Source organism: Octopus bimaculoides, chromosome 7 (assembly GCF_046866305.1).
Source record: "Octopus bimaculoides isolate indiv1 chromosome 7, ASM4686630v1, whole genome shotgun sequence".
Taxonomy (NCBI): domain Eukaryota; kingdom Metazoa; phylum Mollusca; class Cephalopoda; order Octopoda; family Octopodidae; genus Octopus; species Octopus bimaculoides.
Genome location: NC_142934.1, coordinates 21645080 through 21665258, shown reverse-complemented (window position 1 = coordinate 21665258; position 20179 = coordinate 21645080). Strand labels below are relative to the sequence as shown.

Sequence of the window (20179 nt, the reverse complement as noted above, 5' to 3'; positions counted from 1 at the left end):
CAGTTTGACAGACAAGTCATTAGTTAACGTAAGTCTAAGATAGAAGCCAATAGCTCAGAAAACCACGTAAATGGGAAGTAAACAACTTAAATATACTGCCATGTTTATTTATGTAACTATATAAAATAACTCAGCGAGTAAATTTTACTAAAATGTTTCTGTCATTGGGAGACAGAGATTTCTAGGATATAAGTTCTCAATCTCGTTTTAGTGGAGGGTCATGATTTGTTGATCTGAGATTTCAGAGCTATTTAAGGGCAAATGCAAAAGTTTTCTCCAAACACGACAGTAAAATCTGGTAGATTGGAGTCATATGTTGTTAACTGTTTTATTCGCTTATTCAGGTGAATTAATGAAAACTTGCAGCAATCTGCTCTCTCATATCCAAGTGCTAAACATTCGCAGTGATTATGTAAAATTAATCGGAAAACTACGCGTATTTCTACTATGTATGTATGTATGTATGTATGTATGTATGTATGTATGTATGTAAGGTCGCTTTTAGTGCTATCGGTAACATTTAGTCCAATACAACCTATCGCATGGTCGTGCCAGCAGCGAATGAATCCTCAAACCTACCAAACATGCTTCCTAAGAAGGCTGGTTTTTGTTGGACACTTTGGAGGATGAAAATGAAAACCTGTCGAAGGACAGATGAGCACAGTAGTCAACAGACTTCCAGCAGGAGAACGAAGACTTATGTAACATCTACGACTTCGCTTGCATCCAGTGATGTTGAATTGTTCTTTTTGGGCAAATGCACAAGTTAAGAGAGTGGGATTAATGGCGTACTTTTCCTCAGTTTAAGAAACGTTGGGGACAGGCATCACTTGATTTCTAACGTCTCTATTATGTGTTGCATGCGATCGCTCGTAGGCAAAAACGGCAAAACACAAAACACTCAATGAAAATTTCCATAATGGAATGAAGGTATGTGTCAACGTACGTTCCAAACTCTGTGGACACATACTGAAAGAGGCGCCTATCGTTGCCATATCTATGCGAAAAAATAAGTCCCTTGCAGGAATGAAAAGCTACATCCGTACTACTCATGTTCAAGAGCAACATCAAGCAATGGCATTACTCGAAAACTAGTTGCAGGCATCATGTATGTGCATGCGTGCGTGCGCGCGTATATGTATGTATGTATGTATGTATGTATGTATGTATGTATGTATGTATGTATGTATATATGTATGTATAAATATATATTTGGTATTCTTACTAAGACTACGTAAATGTTTCACTTAATTCCATCCTTTGAATAGATAATTACTTCCATTATCCTTTTCCTGCATAGCGAACGTTTTCTATCGCAAAGCCCTGTTAGTGCTTTAGTTTATCTACCACTAAACTGTCTGAGTCTGAGTTTGTACTACCATTAACCTGCTAACCATAGATAATGGAGCAGATAGGGTTAATAACGTATTATAAAACCAGTCAAGGTAAATCATGTTCTGCCAACGATCCTGCGTCGAGAAACATCAACGAGTTCAGTACACCTAACTGTAGGTAGAACTCACCATACAACTGATGAACGTATCATTAGCTTGCAGTGATGTGTTTCCTTTACTAAACGCACAGGCTACGATAGAAGCATTATACAAGCGACAGTACTTACAATTCTATTAATATATTTTCGGACTCAGGTATATTAATATATTTTCGGGCTCAGGTCACAATAAAAGCAGAAACAACGCAAAGTTATTTACGGTTTTCTAACCAAATCTCTACAATGTTCTCAAAAGTTTTAACCATTCAAATGATTTCTAACATAGACATTAGGTCTCAAATTTTGTGGCGGAAGTGTGTAGTCGATGACATTGACCCTAGTAATTGACTGGTATTTCATTTTATCGACCCTGGAAGAATGAAGGACGAAGTTAACTCATATGGGATTTGAATTAAAAACAATGATCATTGTATCAAACTTAAGCACTCAACCAGAAATTTTGAGGGAATGGCATTATTCGATAACTTCGCCCCATGTATTTAATTGGCATTGTATCCTATTGACTCCAGAAGGATAAAGGGTAAAGTTGACCGTGGTGGGGACCGTAAAGAGTCAGAAGAAATGCCGCCAAGCATTTTGTCAGATGCTTTAACGATTCTGCCAGCTCACTGCCTTAATAATGATAATAATAATAATAATAATAATAATAATAATAATAATAATAATAATAATAATAATAATAATAATAATAATAATGACAACGTTTCCCTAAAAGAAATGGAAAAACTTTCAAAATACAAAGACCTGGAAATAGAGATAACTCGAATGTGGAGTCTAAAAACAGAAACAATTCCTATCATAGTAGGTGCTTTAGGTATAATAAAAAAATATTCAGACAAATACATAACAAAAACAGCAGGACTTACAAATATATATAACATACAGAAAATTGCACTACTGGGTACTGCACACATCCTACGCAAAACACTTTCAATACAGTAACCATAAGAGCACCACAGCAAACCACAGCACATACCCAAGGCGCACAGAGCTGCGCTCGGTAGTGAAGTGAAAGCACGTTATAAAAATAAAACTACTGAACCATAATAATAATAATAATAACAATGACTATAACAATAATGATGATAATAATAATAATAATAATAATAATAATAATAATAATAATAATAATAATAATATTTTAAAAAAAGGATTGACGTAACTCTTCACGAAGGTAAATAGTCAAAACGAAGAGCGCGATTTTAGATGTTTTATTTTTTGAACAACATTTCGACAGAACGTCTGTCTTTCTCAAGTTCAAACCAAAAGGTGATTGAAAGTTCAAAATTTCAGAAACCAAACGTAAACTATGAACGTGGGTAATCAGCGTCCATACGTTGATAGAATGACATCATCAGCTTTTGTCAGTTTTTTAATAAGCAGAAAGAAAGAAAGAAAAAGGAAGACGACAGAAAAAGAAAAGAAAAAGAGAGAAAGAAGAATATTCAATCAAACAGTTTTGTATAAATTTGATGATATTCTCCTGTCATCTTATTCATTCCTCCAGGGCGTGATGTCAATAACCCGCAAACATATTTCTCCTCATACATTCTGAGAAGTGAAAGTGGGGTACATTCAGGATATTTTTTGAGAATGTGCACTTTCAAATCTTCTTCAAAATTGCAGCCGCTTGAAACGAAATGTTCAGCAAGTTCTGTTGAACTACTGTTCTTGTGCCTGACGTCGAATCTGTGCCCATTAAACCCATTAAATGTAAGAGGAGAAATATGTTTGCGGGTTATTGACATCACGCCCTGGAGGAATGAATAAGATGACAGGAGAATATCATCAAATTTATACAAAACTGTTTGATTGAATATTCTTCTTTCTCTCTTTTTCTTTTCTTTTTCTGTCGTCTTCCTTTTTCTTTCTTTCTTTCTGCTTATTAAAAAACTGACAAAAGCTGATGATGTCATTCTATCAACGTATGGACGCTGATTACTCACGTTCATAGTTTACGTTTGGTTTCTGAAATTTTGAATTTTCAATCACCTTTTGGTTTGAACTTGAGAAAGACAGACGTTCTGTAGAAATGTTGTTCAAAAAATAAAACATCTAAAATCGCGCTCTTCGTTTTGACTAATAATAATAATAATAATAATAATAATAATAATAATAATAATAATAATAATAATAATAATAATAATAATGATAATAATCGGAAACCAGACATTATTGTAGAGAATAAAAAAAGGAAGAACTTGTATGATAATCGACATAGCATACCCCGGTGACAACAGGACTCCACCCCACTAAAAAAGAAGAAAAACTGAACAACTATGACGATTTGAAGTAGGAAATACGAAGGCTGTAGTCAATGAGGAGAGTAGCAATTGGCGCACTTAGAAGTATCAGTACTCAACTACCAACATGGCTTAAAAAGATTGATACAATTATAAAGACAGAACACCTACACAAATCAGCATTGCTTGGAACTGTAAGAATTCTTCACGGGGTTCTTGAAGCATGACTAGTAAACAAGTATACTTTAGTCTGCTGGCTGTGGACAGCTGACACTTTCCATCATACCCACAGCAAAATAATCTGAGAGTTTTCATTAAATAATAATGATTTCAAATTCTGACACAAGGCCAGCAATTTCATGGGACAAGGTAAGTCGACTACATCGATCCCAGTGATCAACTGTTACTTATTTTATCGATCCCGAAAGGATGAAAAGTAAAGTCGACCTCGGCGGAATTTGAACTTCAGAACGAAAAGACGGACGAAATACTAGCAGTTCAGCCTGCTCGTCGCCTTAATAATCATCATAATAGCAGACGTACTTTTTTCGAAAACAATATATTTCTTGTTGAACAGAAGGGCTGTCAAAAAAAGTTTATTTGACTGCAAAGACCAACTCATCAACAACATAACACTTGAAAATTATCATGAAACGAAAACTAAGCACAGCATAAATAGACTACCGAAAAGTCTTCGATGGTGTACCTTACTCTTGGATTACTCAGCCATTACAAATATATAGAGCTTTCCCAGTTATTACAAATGTTTTGCCTCCTCATCGATATAACTGTCTCAATCGGCATAAATGTGTCTATCAAGGCCTACCAAAAACTGAACAAATGTAAAAAAAATAGAAATAGAAATTAGAAAATGTGGAACCTCAAGACTAAACCGATGACTGTTGTCATAGGTACCCAAGGAATGATAGCAAAACAGGCTGCTTGCTATCTATCTCAGATACCTGGAAATTTAAAAATGGAAGAACGCAAAGTCGGCCTTCACAGAATTTGAACTCAGAACACGAAGACATGAAATACTGCTAAGCATTTCGCCCGGTGTGCTAATGATTCTGCCAGCTCACCGCCTTAATAATAATAATAATAATAATAATAATAATAATAATAATAATAATAATAATAATAATAATAATAATAATAATAATAATAATAATAATAATAATAATAATAATAATAATAATAATAATAATAATAATAATAATAATAATAATAATAATAATAATAATAATAATAATAATAATAATAATAATAATAATAATAATAATAATAATAATAATAATAATAATAATAATAATAATAATAATAATAATAATAATAATAATAATAATAATAATAATAATAATAATAATAATAATAATAATAATAATAATAATAATAATAATAATAATAATAATAATAATAATAATAAATGTGGAATCTGAAGACGAAAACAATACCTATTGTCATAGGTGCCCTGGGAATGACAGCGAAACGGGCTGATTACTACCTAGCTCAGATACCAGGAAACCCCAAAATGGCTGAAGTCCAAAAGATAGTGCTCATGGGAACTGCCCATATCCTACGTAAAATACTGTCTATGTGATCTCAAATTTTAAAGCAAACATAATTTTCTTATGGTTTCTTAAACATTCACTTGAACAAAACTGTACAAATCCAAATATATGGTACCCTAGGCATAACACCTACATGAACTTCTAACTTGTTGTCTCTTGAGGTCTCTGGGTGAGACTTGGATCCAACTTGTACAAATGCAAAACAAAAGTCAAACATAAAATAATAATAATAATAATAATAATAATAATAATAATAATAATGATGATGATGATGATGATGATGATGATGATGATGATGATGATGATGATGATGATGATGATGATGATGATGATGATGATGATGATGATGATGAAGAAGAAGAAGAAGAAGAAGAAGAAGAAGAAGAAGAAATACCCTTGTGAGTGGCATGACTTTTCCCTTTCCTTTACTCTGAAAATTTGAGACCTCATGTCTTGTTGAATCAATATCTATAATATATCTTAATTCAGTTTTAAAGGAGTACTGTATTATAATGTAAACCTGATTATCTGATGCAAATCGAGATTTAGCATACTCACTCTCATCAGTTGAGTCCATCAACAACGGCTCTGAAATTCAAAGTTAAATCCCGTTTATTATTGGTATCTATTGATTCAGAGAAAACACGAATATTTGTAAAGCATGGCTATACATAGTTGCTGGAATCCTTTCCAGTACAATACTGGATGTTAGTTTTATCGCCTTACCACCACCACGGTGTGAAAGATAAAGTCGGCCACAGCGAGATTCGAACTGAGAAACTAGTTAGGCGAAACTAAATGTTTTCTTAGCCCAGGGCCCTGTCAAATCTGATAATTTCGCCGCGATTGTATGCGTTTGTATTTAAACATTTAGATACTTTACAAATTATTTGGTTCACTCTTGTCATCGTGTCCAAAGAGAATAGCATAGCATTTCTACTACGAGCAGTATTGCAGATCACTGCAGATACAAAGTGGTGCAGTTTTTATAATTGCTGGTTAATTGTGTTTCAGGATTGCAAGGTGAAGAAAGGATTGAATGTGACGCTAGTTCTGTAAATAAATGAGTTCATGTAACATTCTGTAGATCAAGTAGAATACCCACAGTGTGGGTGACGAGAAATATAGAGGTAGAGTTAAAACAATTAATTTCGAGTGGAGTTGGATACGGCTTGTGTTTAGGTCCAGTGGTAGAAAGTGATTCATTCATGCACTGCTCGAAATTAGAATTGAGTGTTTTCATGTAGATTTTCTTAGTGATGCAATTATTGACTTCAAAAACAATCCAATTATTCCGTTGAAATAGCTTTAGCAATGTTAAAAATATTCGCTTTTGAATAAGAGCTAATGATTCTTTGCATCGCATTAGAAATTTTAAGGCTCGGTGCATAATATAGTTGTTATGAGATCAATAATGTCTCGTTGCCGAGGAGTAAAGCTTAAGGTTGCATTCTTCCTTCTATGATACTGAGTAAGCCTTAAGTGGGGGAGGGTGTGTTCAATGACATGACAATGAATTGGCTAAAGATATGGGACTGTTTGCGTGGCATATCCTTTGAATGCAAGAACACGGTTATATTAACGGAAAGCATCAAATTATCAAAGCTTACCAAATATAAACTCAGTGACTCTAAATGGTTCTTATACTGCTGACAGTAACAAAGATTCTTGATATGCAAAGGACAACTTTGGCGTGTCTGTAACAAGCTTTAAACCACCTGGCAATCCAATATTTTCAAAGTTAAGACTGGCTTTCTTCAGGACGTGTGTCGAGAACACTCTTCTCTATGAAACAGAAACCTGGGTTTTTAAGGAGTTTTGAAGGTTGCATTGATGGCACGTACACTGTGTTTTCCACGAAGGCTTAGGGCATCTTTTGGCGTTTGCACAAGACCAAAGAGATTTATGAACAACTTACATCCATCACTACTACTATTACTCAACGCAAGGACAACTTCACTGGCTGAAGCTATCATGCTGAATAATAACCCATATCAGATATTTCGAAAACTTCTGCACCCTATACAACTATAAGACTACTCAACTATATCACTGTAATTGGAGAGGCACACAGCATGGAACTGAAGGTCTACCAAAGGTATTGGTTGGAAGCAGTGATTCCTGGTGCGGCGTTGCGAAACACATCTCGATTGTGGCCGTTTGAAGAAGAAAATACACAAAGTATAAAAGTAAAACGGTAGAATACGAGGTGGCTAATGAGTATCCACGTTAGTCAAAGTTATTTTTATGATTTTCTCAAAACTGAGTAAGTTCTTGTACTGTGAGGGTCCAGTAAGCTTGGTGGTAGTCAAGAAAAACCCGACCTATTTAATTTAATATGGATCTGGTAGTCACAGATCAATCAACACAGCAATTTTGCCATATATTGAAATGACGAGTAACGTCTTTCATATTGCACTTTCCTTGTGGTAAAGAATAACAGCATTCTCCACCATGACGCTTGAGAAATAGCAGAAGTATTGCAGAAACAATACTGGTCTGTCCTTAGTGATTTCATAGATATTGACGCAAGGGATCTGAACGAACTCAATCCCCAACATAATCTCGAACATAACTTTTACTATCTCAGACATCATAGCAGCAATAAATGAAATCAAGTATTATTCTACTGTAGGCCCTGATAGATTCCCCGCAACTGCCCCGAAGGAATGTAGACACCAACTCGCAACACTTCTAACAAATCTCTGGAGAAACTCTTTAAATTCAGGCTATATACTGAAACAGTTCTTATCCCAATCTATCGTCTGGGTATTCAAACAGGGTAACATGTTTCTTGCAGTTAACTATCGCCCCATCTCCCTCACCTCACACATCATCAAAATATTTGAAAGGCTGGTAAAATCAAAGATAACTGGCTTTCTGGAAAGCCACAACCTTTTAAATTCCAACTAGCATGGCTTTCGATGTGGTAGGGACTGTCTTACAAAGCTTTTACATCACATCGATGATGTCCCCAAAGCTTTGGGATTAGGTTCAGATATTTGGATTTCAGCGAAGCGTTCGGCAGAGTTGACCACGATATCTTCCAGTTAAAATTGCGCAGAAATGGAATCCGTAGCAAACTGCTACTCTGGATTACGTATTTCCAGGCAAACAGAACACAGCATGTTGCGATCGGTGGAATCCACTCAAACCCAGCAAAAATCACTAAACAGGCGACTGGTTTGGGCCTGCTTCTCTTTATAGCCTACATAAATGATATCTCAAGCGTCATCAAGCTCAGCAAAATAAAAAATAATAAAATCAAGAAAAAAACAGTCGCAGATGACTCCAAGCTCCAGAAAATTATCGATGAAGTAGACTGAACTGAACTCCAACCTCGGGAGTGAATTCGTTCAGAAACACTAAAGACAAACTAGCATCGTTTCTGCAGTACTTTTGCCATTTCTTAAGCGTTATGGTGGAGATTTTGTTGTCATCTATCTGTAGACCAACAGATAAGACAGCGTTTCTATGCATGTTGGCATAATATACGAGATAGCAAGAAAGGCTCTTCATATGTTGAGTAAATGACATTTAGATTTTGTCATGCTTCTTCTCAATAATTTTGGGTTGTAGCTGCTATTTAACCGTAGGCCAGACGTAATCGAAAAGTTCTTTGCTCAAAGGCATTACTTCCACAGCAATGAAACTAGAAGCACATTATCCAATGAATCCTCCTTTTTAAAGACAATATTGTTGGTTGTTGAAGACACAGGATACGTTTGTAAAATGTTTATATTTTCAATTTGAAATTCATCTCTTGGAAACGGTTATCAAAATTTAAGCTCGGTTAGTTAATGAAATATATATTCAACCGTTAGCTTTAAGCTTATCGATATGTTGTTTGTTTTGTTTTCTTTTAAATAAAATTATATTGTTACTAACCAAGGCACATTGTTTAGTAGTTAGGGTGTTGGGTTCGTGATCTTTGAGTCTGATGAACCTGTAGGTTCTAGACAGACTTCTTTTTTCTTTTTCAAGTTATTTACAGGGAAAACAAAACAAACTGATGCAAACATGAGTTAAAGGATTCGTGTAAGAATGGAATATAGTGCTGTTACAAAGGATTTAAAATCCAAGTAGAGACCAGATTAGTGCAGGTTTGTTCGTCGGTTACGATTCTTCTGCATTAAAACTGATTTCTAACACTGACCCGTACGTAATTTTCTCGATTCCCGAAGGATGAAAGGCAAATTTGATCTCGGCGGAACTTGGACGCGGAACGTAAAGAACTCTGCATTAAAATTTTGAAAAATTAAAATACAAACAAAGAACAAAAACAAACAAACAAACAAACAAACAAAACAAGCAAACAAATAAATAAAAATTACAAAACAAGTAAACAGATAAATAAAAATAACAACAACAACAATAGAAGATTACCTTCTTCAAAGAATAAACACCACCATCCAAAATCAGATGTCATTTATAGTGTGTATCAGTCCAGATTCTGTCAAAGCTGGACAATCATATAACAGGAAGTATTGATTTAAAGTGCTTTCAGTGGTAAACTAGAATCGAACGCGTTTCCTCTACTTCGAGACAAAAGTATATTTTTCTCACGAACACACACGTTCACACATGTGTATACACACACACGCGCGTGCGCAGATAACAACACGAAAGACAAGATAAAATAAATGTTAAGTTCACGCTGAAAGAAACAGAAATGTCTCAAATGCTTCGGATGTAAACTCTTCATCAGTATAAACCCAAAAGAGAGACAACGAGTAAACAGAAAAGCGAAAAGAAATGTAAGGAAGTTAAAAAAAAAGTACGCCTGTATACCACATGAATGCTTTACATGCATGCATGAATACATAGATGTATATATATGAATATATATATATATATATATATATATATGTATGTATATACATATGAATATATATATGTATATATACATATGAACATATACACACACACACACACACACACACACACACACACACACACACATATACATACATACATCTACATTGAGATGCATTTACAGTTATCGCTAAGAGAAAAATCTGGAAACAAAATCTTTTGCATTGGCCATTCAGTACATTAATATCTATTTAGTTGATCTAAATTCCTGACGTCGTCACGATTCATACTTGAGTTATTTTCATTAGCTGATTATACATACATACATACATACATACATACATACATACATACACACATACATACATACATACATGTATATGTATTTATTAATATGTATATATGCATATATATATATATATATATATATATATATATATATATATATATATATATATATATATATATATATATATATATATATATATGTACATATACGTATATACATATATACATGTAAAATATATATACATATACATACACACACATACATACGTGCATACATACATACATACATACATACATACATACATACATACATATGTATCCGTAATGTTTGTTACATTTTTCGCATATCTCAAAAATTTTCTTCGTGGTCTCTGATTTTATGCATTCGTTCCTCACAGTCCAAATATATCTTGACAAAGTGGTTTGTGTGTGTATGGTTGGGTTTTAAAAAGTATGCGCATGTTGTTTGCATCGCATCTTGAATGGGTCTGTACAATAGATAATACAATTTGTGAGATATCGTCCATCTGATCAAAACGAGGCCAGATTTACGCAGCTACATCTTGCGATAGTGTGCCAAATATTTGAAGGATTAAGATTTTTAGTCAATATGCATCAGCGAATCGGTGGTGTTTAATTGTGTTTTTGTGGAAGAGTCATCGAAATCAGTGATTATTAAAGAAGCGTGCATGTACTACTTTTAGAAATTTTCTGGCAATGCACGTGCTTACTTCTAAGGAGAACAGAGGATTATACCTTGCTTTAATTTCTTCATAGGTCGCTAGTAGTTTACATTATGAAGATCTCTTATAATAGTCAATATTTTTAATTTAGTTATAACTATAAAAAATTCAAAAGCCGTTTTCGAAATATTATTTGAGGTGTAGATATTTGTTTCAAGCTGATACTTTATAATAGTAATACCCTGTTCTACCAAGCAGAAGAGGCATTTCTTTGTAAACTAGCGTTCTGATAGTTGTCAACAGTTCAATTGGAGCGTTTCATATTCGAAATCCAATGTTTTCAAAGGAATGTTGTCTCCAAGTGGACAGTTATTACAAGGGAGATAATCCTTTGTTCATAATTTTTAGCTGAATTAGAAATTTGAAATTGAAATTAAGGAATATAGGCGCAGGAGTGGCTGTGTGGTAAGTAGCTTGCTTACCAACCACATGGTTCCGGGTTCATTCCCACTGCATGACACCTTGGGCAAGTGTCTTCTACTATAGCCTCGGGCCGACCAAAGCCTTGTGAGTGGATTTGGTAGACGGAAACTGAAAGAAGCCTGTCGTATATATATTTATATATATATATATATATATATATATATATATATATATATATATATATATATGTGTGTGTGTGTGTGTGTGTGTGTGTGTGTGTGTGTTTGTCCCCCCAACATCGCTTGACAACCGATGGTGGTGTGTTTACGTCCCCGTAACATAGCGGTTCGGCAAAAGAGGCCGATAAAATAAGTACTAGGCATCCAAAGAATAAGTCCTGGGGTCGATTTACTCGACTAAAGGCGGTGCTCCAGCATGGCCACAGTCAAATGACTAAAACAAGTAAAAGAGAATTATAGAGAAAAACATGCATAGAATACACATATTCAACTTATTTTTTTAACGTATTACAAAGTTTTAGTGAGTGGTAATCATGCATAGCACTGTTTGATTCTTTTTTTAAAATTAAACATTTTATGAAACTATATATTTCTCTTTCTCTCTCTCTCTCTCTCTCTCTCACACACACACACACACACACACACACACACACACACACACACACACACACACACACACACACACACACACACACACACACACACACACACACACACATGTATGTATGTGTTGTGCATGTGTGATAGTTGTACAACTGGAATATAAAAATAAAACTAAAAATCTTATACATAGAGGGAGAGAGACAGAGAGAGAAGAGAAAGAGAGAAGAATGACCAAGAGACAAAATGCATATGAGAAAGAAAACAATAAAATAACAGAGACGCATGGTAAACAAAATAAATAACAAAATGCATATAAAAAAGAAAGTGAAAGTACATTAAAGAGAATGTGACACGAACTCACCTCTTGCAGCTCTCTTTACTCTTGCTGAAACAGTTACAGAAAAAGAACAAAATAATAAATGAACGTGTTAGTTTCTGCGTCATTGTTTTAGCGTAGGTGGGTCATTTCTGTCCCGATTACCGTATATACTCGTGTAATAGTCGATCTCATGTAAAAGTCGACCCCATTATTTTTGGCCCCAAAATTGGGAATTTTCCATAGACCCCCGTATAAAAGTCAACCCAAGTATTTCACGAACAACAGGACAACATTTGCAGGTCAAGGTACCGTACTATCCTGTACGTAGAAATAACACTGTTACAAAATTGTGTGGCTACCTTACTGTAGCCTGCTCTATAAGGAGAATGCTCGATGCTATAATGGAATGTTCGGTGCTTATAGTAAAACACCATTTAATAGCGAGTACTACACATCTGTTGATGGATGCTACATCACCATTACTAAAATGTTTACACAGGATATGCCGCAAGCCTGCATACATTTCAAGCACAATAAACACACGTGTCATACAATCGTTGTTGACATGGTGAGAAGCGTGTTTCATAGACAGCACTATTGGCGAATACTGGCAAACGCCACTGTCTGAATTTGTACAAAGATATGACTTTGGAAAACCTAAAAACATTTAGTTAATCGTTAGATCAGTAGTTCCCATGCGACCGTTATAGTTTACTAGGACGTGTGTTTTGATGCATAGAATTGGTAATACTACTGTAATTTATTGTATTTTTGTTTTCATTCGCATAGAGATCAGTTGGGCTTCTACTGCTGATACGGTAATTCGGGTTCTAGCTTGAATTTCAGCCCCTCAAAAGTAATACCCATGTAATAGTCGACCTCATAAATTTGACCTTAAAAAATTGTCTAAAAATTCGACTTTTACACGAGTATATACGGTAATTATTTTTGCATGTGTGTGTGTGTGTGTGTGTGTGTGTGTGTGTGTGTGTGTGTGTGTGTGTATGTGTGTGTGTGTGTGTATGTGTGTGTGTGTCGTACCACATTATTGAGTGTGCACTTTGTAAGATAATAGATTGTGGTTGTGAAAGCGATCAGATTGCTGTTGAGTTTGCTGTTATTAAGCCACATGTCACCGATGCTCGAACAGACTCGCAGTCAAACTAGTTCCAGCCTTGAACATCTCGTATTTCTGTATATCCTCCCTATCAGTGACTATTTAAAAAAGTAAGCTGTGATATGAGAGGGTGATTTGGCTGCTATTTATGGTAGTCTTGCGAGCCCATATTTTCTGCTTCATTCTAAGGATGATGGAAAGGACACGACACGTAGAAAATGTGCTCAAGGGAGACACATAGTTTTACTGGGCTAAGTCCAAATTATGTACAGTTGAACATTGTAAGTACAGCTCTCAGAAAGAGAGAGAGAGAGAGAGAGAGGGAGAGAGAGAGAGAGAGAGAGAGAGAGAGAGAGAGAGAGAGTGGGGAGAAAGAGGGAGAGAAAGAGTAGGAGAAAGAAGGAGAGAGAGAGAGAAAAAGAGAAAGATTGAGAGGCAGACTAAGAAGGGAGACAAATAAATAGACAGGAAAAGGTTCTACATTAGGAACGAATGAAATGAGATGGCTTAATCTGCAATCGAAATCACAACGTAGGCACGAGCTGTTACTTAGCCACGATTTGGGAAGCAACCACACGAAAGACTGTACTTATCGCTGTGCGCCCGCTAAAACTCGACGTCAAGAAACAGCGACACGCGCTCGGATGGAAAGAATATGGGTAGATTTAGACCTTGTAACCAGGGTAAAGTATTTCAGCAAATTGGAGGCCGAGTATCTCTCACTCAAGGACTCTATGGATTTCATACATGGCAGGAAACTTACCTCTACTCAACGTAGTTAGGGAGATGGATCTTTTGTGTTAAGATAGAGAGAGAGTTCCACTTGGGTTAAACATCTTGTGTATTTAGGCCTGGTTTACTTTGGAAGGCAGTAACATTCTCTTCAAAGTGAAACGAACGGAAAGATCAAGCCGAAAGAGATGAAAAAGATCCAAGACATTATCCACGAGCCCAATGGAGTGAAGCTGCAGTTGCAACTGAGGGTCATAGAAGGTCACTTTAGAGCTTTGTATCCCCAACAAAAAACAGGAAAGAGGACCCCCCACCTTGCATACACATGGACACACATGAAAACACCCCTCCACCCCACCCACATCGGAGACGGCACAGTAACCAAGAGAGAAGAAAACAGATTTAAGAACTACACTTTCCTTAAACGAACCATACAATCACGAGATCACCAACAAAACCGCACCCACACGAAACATAGACACATCTACATCTCCACTACCACGACCGTCCTCCACTCCTACCTTAACAAGAGGAAAACATACACAAAAGTGACACCAGCATACAAACATACAAATACAACATCAACAAAACACACTCTGTTGTTGACAGAGCACCATATGTCTCTCATTCTATCAACTCCGCTGTGGCCCCTGACTCAGTTTTGTCCTATACATAATGACTTTGTATAACTTCAAATAACAAACGCAGATGACACTAATCTTTACACCTTATTAAATTTTCCCAGTTTTGCATCATCAACTCGCAATCAAACTTTGAGCTGATTAGGAGCAAGAATGAAAAACTGATGTCATTCATTGTACAAAGGGAAAACAATGAAAAAGAGAGATGTTTTCATGTCAGTCACTTTCAAGGCGTCACACAATTAATAAGGTTAGACTTCACACACAAAATATTGAAGGAAAACTTCCTTAATGATGCGGATAAAACGAGCACAAAGGCAAACAGTGGGCTTCTAATGAACTTCCCAAAGGAACCCCCAAAGTACATAGAGACAGAGTCATCCGGTCTCGGGGATCATCAGACGAGTAAGTGAGCCATTTCTTTTTCTCTTTATTTTCTACCAACACGGCAACTCTGAGAGTGAGTTGTATGAGTGAGTTCAGGGTGAATCCAGGCACATGGCATGAATTCACCCTAAAAGCAGGATCATTCTTGCTCCCTATCAGCTCAAAGTTTGATTGCGAGTTGATGATGCAAAAATGGGAAAAGTTAATAAGTAGTAAAGAGTAGTGTCATCACTAGCTTTGGGTGTGATAGCCATCGACATGACTGGGACTTCTGATACACGCGACTTAGCACCTACTTTCGGTGCTTTTGAAATCGCATCTCTTTCTTGGTCTGGAGCATTGTGGAATTGCTGTTTCGAAAAGGCCTCAAGATAAGGTCTGCCTGCATCGTAAACAATAGCGAAGTTAGCACCTTTCGACTAGTCGTCATTTTTCCTCAACAGTGGTGCGTCGACCGAATTTCTTTGGAGGGTTTTCTAGGAACGTCTCGCTCTTTAGAGTTAGTGGGTGACTGGACGTTATCTTGGATGCACATCTGGATCACATAGGGCTAACTGATAGGCGAATCTGTTCAGTCGTTTCCAACTGTCTGACAGACACCGAATCGATTTCCCGAATGCGCTAGTGTGAACCTGGGAAAACAGCAACCGTTCATCGAGATTGTAACTAGATAGAGTATTTTGTAGGCTAGTAGATGGAATAGCATAAGTTGTACACTGTTGAAAGTAGTTACGATGAGCTCACAGCAAGACTGGTCCAATTCTTCAACGCGAAGCACAAAGATGCAGATAGAAGCGTGTTCTAAGACATGAAGGAACGAAATCCATTTGATGGGCCCGGGGAACCGAGGCACAACACAGTGGCAAAGCCACAATACGGTCTTCATGGTACTCGATTCAAAGCAAATGCTTGCAGCTTTTTAGCATTCCTAGTCCTGTGAGTCGTAGTATAGTGATGCTGATCAAAACGGACCCGAACAAAGGTGACAACTTTGATAATTTTAGCCCGTAACTGTATTAAATGTAGAGTTCAAGTTTTTGGCCGAGGTATTAACTAAGAGGTTGGTGTTTGTCATTCATTGTCTTGTTGGTGATGTGAAGACATGTGCTATCCCAAACAAGTCTATCTACGAAAACCTCCATCTCATAGATGAGACCCAACTCAATTTGAAAGCGACTGAAAGTCTTCAGAAGCTGGATTGGTGCAATGTACAGCGAAGTTTGCTCGGAGGTCAGAATAAATGGCTACCTGTCAGAATCGTTAAGTATCATATGTTTGGTCCGTCAAGGGTGTCTCCTCTCTCCTCTTCTGTACGTACTGACTATACTGTGGATGCTGGAAGTTTCGAAAAACGCACGAGAATTGGGAAAGATTCGTGTTTGTATATACGTTCTTGCATATTCGTGCTTGCATATACTCACCATAATGCTATCGGGCACCAAATACATTGAGATGATCAACACTGTTTTAAGAGAAGGCGAGGCTGTGACAGGAGCAAAAGTTAACCAAGTGAAGCTGCTGGGCTTGCCACTCAGCACCTAGAAAGGCAAGTCCATACTGTCCAACAGTCTTTTGAGGTACTGGATGGACGGACCGGCTAAACTGCTCGAGTACTGGTTTGATCCCAGTCTCCAGGTGGACAAGAATTGGGAAGATGTGACGAGCAGAGTGAATCGTCTCACTCAAAAAGGGCGGGGAGGAAATAATCCCTGAAGAGTAAAAGATGGCGAGCAACTCCATCGTTCGTACATATCTCCACCACTTTATTTCATGATCCTTTCACCTTGATCCTTCAGAAAACCTTTGCATTTTCCAATATTTTGGACGCAAGAGAACACCTTATCAAAACTTTATCAGTTTGTTTTTTAATATCTCACTTTCTGTACGAAATTCTTGGAATCTGAAACTTACAGATAAAGATCCTATTAGGAATAGAAAGCTAAACCATAAAAACCTCATTTTTACAACTACTCACTTGCTATCGTACTCGTTTCTAATATGACTAACGTAATTGAGACAACCATTAGTGACATCCTCCTTGGATCTTTCCCGCTCTCTCACCCCTTCCTCTCCCTTCCGCTCTCTCTCTCTCTCTCTCTCTCTCTCTCTCTCTCACTCTCCCTCTCTTTCTCTCTCTCTCTCTCTCTCTCTCTCTCTCTCTTTCTCTCTCCCTCTCTCTCTCTCTCTCCTTCTTAGTGATCAATAATTAGATTTTTATAAAGCCAGTTAATCACTCACTAGTGGGCTGTTGTCTTAGAGAAAGCAATGTTGTCACCTTCGACACCGGCAAAATTTTCGACCATGTCTGACATGCGAATCTTCTGTCAATACTGCCGGTCTATAGGCTTCACCCGTCTTTCATCTCTGGTATGGATAGCTTCCTTTTACTTTGTACTATCACCGCTGTTGTTGACAGAACACCATATGTCTCTCATTTTATCGACCCCGCTATACCCATGACTCATTTTTCCTAGACTTACTTTGAGTCACTTCAGATAATAAACGCAGCTGACACTACTCTTTACTAACTTGTCCCAGTCTTTCATCAACTCACAACTTAGACAACACAAGGCATAAACATTATTCTTGACAATATCTTACAATAGGATATACAAATCTTGTCGCTTTCAATAGCAACAAAATACTGATACTTCTCTCATAAATAAAACATCACACCACATCATATTTAATTATGAATAACACTCAAGAAGGACCTTCTTGGGGGTCTGTCTCACTATTACCGAGCGTCTATCCAAGCAAAAGCAGTTCCTTAACATAGCTAGCACCACTCCCAACAACAAACCCTTCTCTCCAGTGCAATAAGATACTTCGGATCCTAACAAATACAGACTGCATCCAAAAGACTGTCTAACGACTGACTGGCTCCAAATCACTCACAGACACACTACAATCTCTGGCCTACATGTGCACAGTTCCCTCTCGCTGCCTGTTCTACTGATACTATATTGACTTCTGCTCCTCTGATTTGACTGGGCTTATACTGCCTCCGCTCAGATATTTCCAACCTACTCTATTTTCTCTCATCACTTTTGTTGAGTTCAATATCTCAGGCCTACGCTTTTCGCTAAGCTCATTCCTTCTTCCCAGAACCTTAACGCTTCTATTACTCCGTCTTTGTTCATGATTTCCCCCCTACAGACATTTATTGTTTTAAGAAGTACGTTGTTAGCATTAATCTTACCAGTCGAACATGGGTGTGTGTGAGGGCTGCGAAAGCCATCAGTGCTATCCCTTCCTCCTAAACTAGTAAGTAAAAGACTCAGCAATTCACATCTTAATTTTGTTTTGTTTTTAAAATAGTGAATAATTGAAACACAGCGATTTGTAACGAAATAAGTTAACAATATAATATTGCACACAGAAAAATACACACAGACATATATATACATAAATGTGTAAAGGTGTCTGTCAAACCGATTTTAATGATTTAGGTAGATCATATGCCCTGAAGTTCAAATAAGGCTGACATTTTTCGATAACTTGATAATGCTCAGTTTGCATCGATTTTTGTGAGCTCAATCGGGCGTTTGAATGGAAATTCCCATAACGATGTTATTTTTCCTGCAGTTTTTGCATTTTTTGTCCGATTTTGATGAAAATAGCTGAGTGAGCGAGGCTCATGGCAGTGAGTTTATGTCAGTGTATGGCGTTGACAAAAATTGATAATTGCGCCTGAGCAGTGGTTTTATAAAACCAATGGGCTTTTTGCGTGCAAATACCCAGAGGGATTTTATTTTTGGCCGTAACTTTTATATATTTTATACGATTTTAATAAAATTTGAGATGTAGGTAAATTTTGTGGTGGGGGAGACGGTAAAGGTGTTTATTTAATTCACAAGGGCTTGAAAAGGGCACAAATGCAAATAAGCATTTCTTTAGAGACATTCATATCGATTTTGTAGAAATTTTACACGTGATTACAATTCATGTTCATAAGTTGATACCAGCACGAAAAGTAGACAAAAAAATCGATAATTGCGCGTGAACGGAAGATTTTAAGAAATCAATAGGCTTTTTGTATGCATAGGATGTTTTTGCATGCATAGGCTGTAAGTTTTACACAATTCATCCGATTTTGATGAAATTTTACATTTAGGTAAAGTTTATGGTCGGAGTCATGTCCTTGAACAAGCCTTTTAGTTTCATATTACTGCAGCCTCCTCAGCTGAAAAAACTGGTGCAGCTCCATCATTCCAGTGGTTACATCATCGCTGTTTGGCTTAGTCAATGGTTGAAGAATGAGTGTGTCTATATTTACTCCCGTCTATATAGGTACCTAAAACATTTAGCAAACGCGTGGTACAAGCAACCACGCCATTCTCGCTTTCGAGAATACGATTGGAGAATTTGTTGTTGGCACTCCGTCGCTTGCGACGTTGAGGGTTCCAGTTGATCCGATCAACGGAACAGACTGCTCGTGAAATTAACGTGCAAGTGGCTGAGAAATCCACAGACACGTGTACCCTTAACGTAGTTCTCGGGGATATTTAGCACGACACAGTGTGACAAGGTTGGCCCTTTGAAATACAGGTACAACAGAAACAAGAAGAAAGAGTGAGAGAAAGTTGTGGTGGAAGAGTACAGTAGGGTTCGCCACCATCCCCTGCCGGAGCCACGTGGAGCTTTAGGTGCTTTCACTCAATAAACACTCACAACGCCCGGTCTGGGAATCGAAACCGCGATCTTATGACCGCGAGTTCGCTGCCCTAACCACTGGGCCACTGCGCCTCCACAGATTGGAGAATACAGTTTGAAGAATAAGAATAAGATTGGAGAATACAGCTTGAAGTAATTCCTTTATGG

The 20179-nt window shown here is 36.9% G+C and overlaps 1 protein-coding gene across 4 annotated transcripts in view; it reads right to left on the bottom strand.

The window, feature by feature from the left end:
* Positions 1–20179, bottom strand: part of LOC106878214 (uncharacterized) — a 40404-nt gene that overhangs the window by 8475 nt on the left and 11750 nt on the right. For 2 of the 4 annotated variants that reach the window (XM_014927360.3, XM_014927361.3), the window contains exons 4-5: positions 12521–12544; positions 5886–5915 (exon numbers count right to left, since the gene is read on the bottom strand). In XM_014927360.3, the coding sequence (XP_014782846.1) occupies positions 5886–5915; positions 12521–12544 (54 nt within the window). The remainder of the gene's footprint in view (positions 1–5885; positions 5916–12520; positions 12545–20179) is intronic. The other 2 variants (XM_014927362.3, XM_014927363.3) reach the window with 1 other exon arrangement.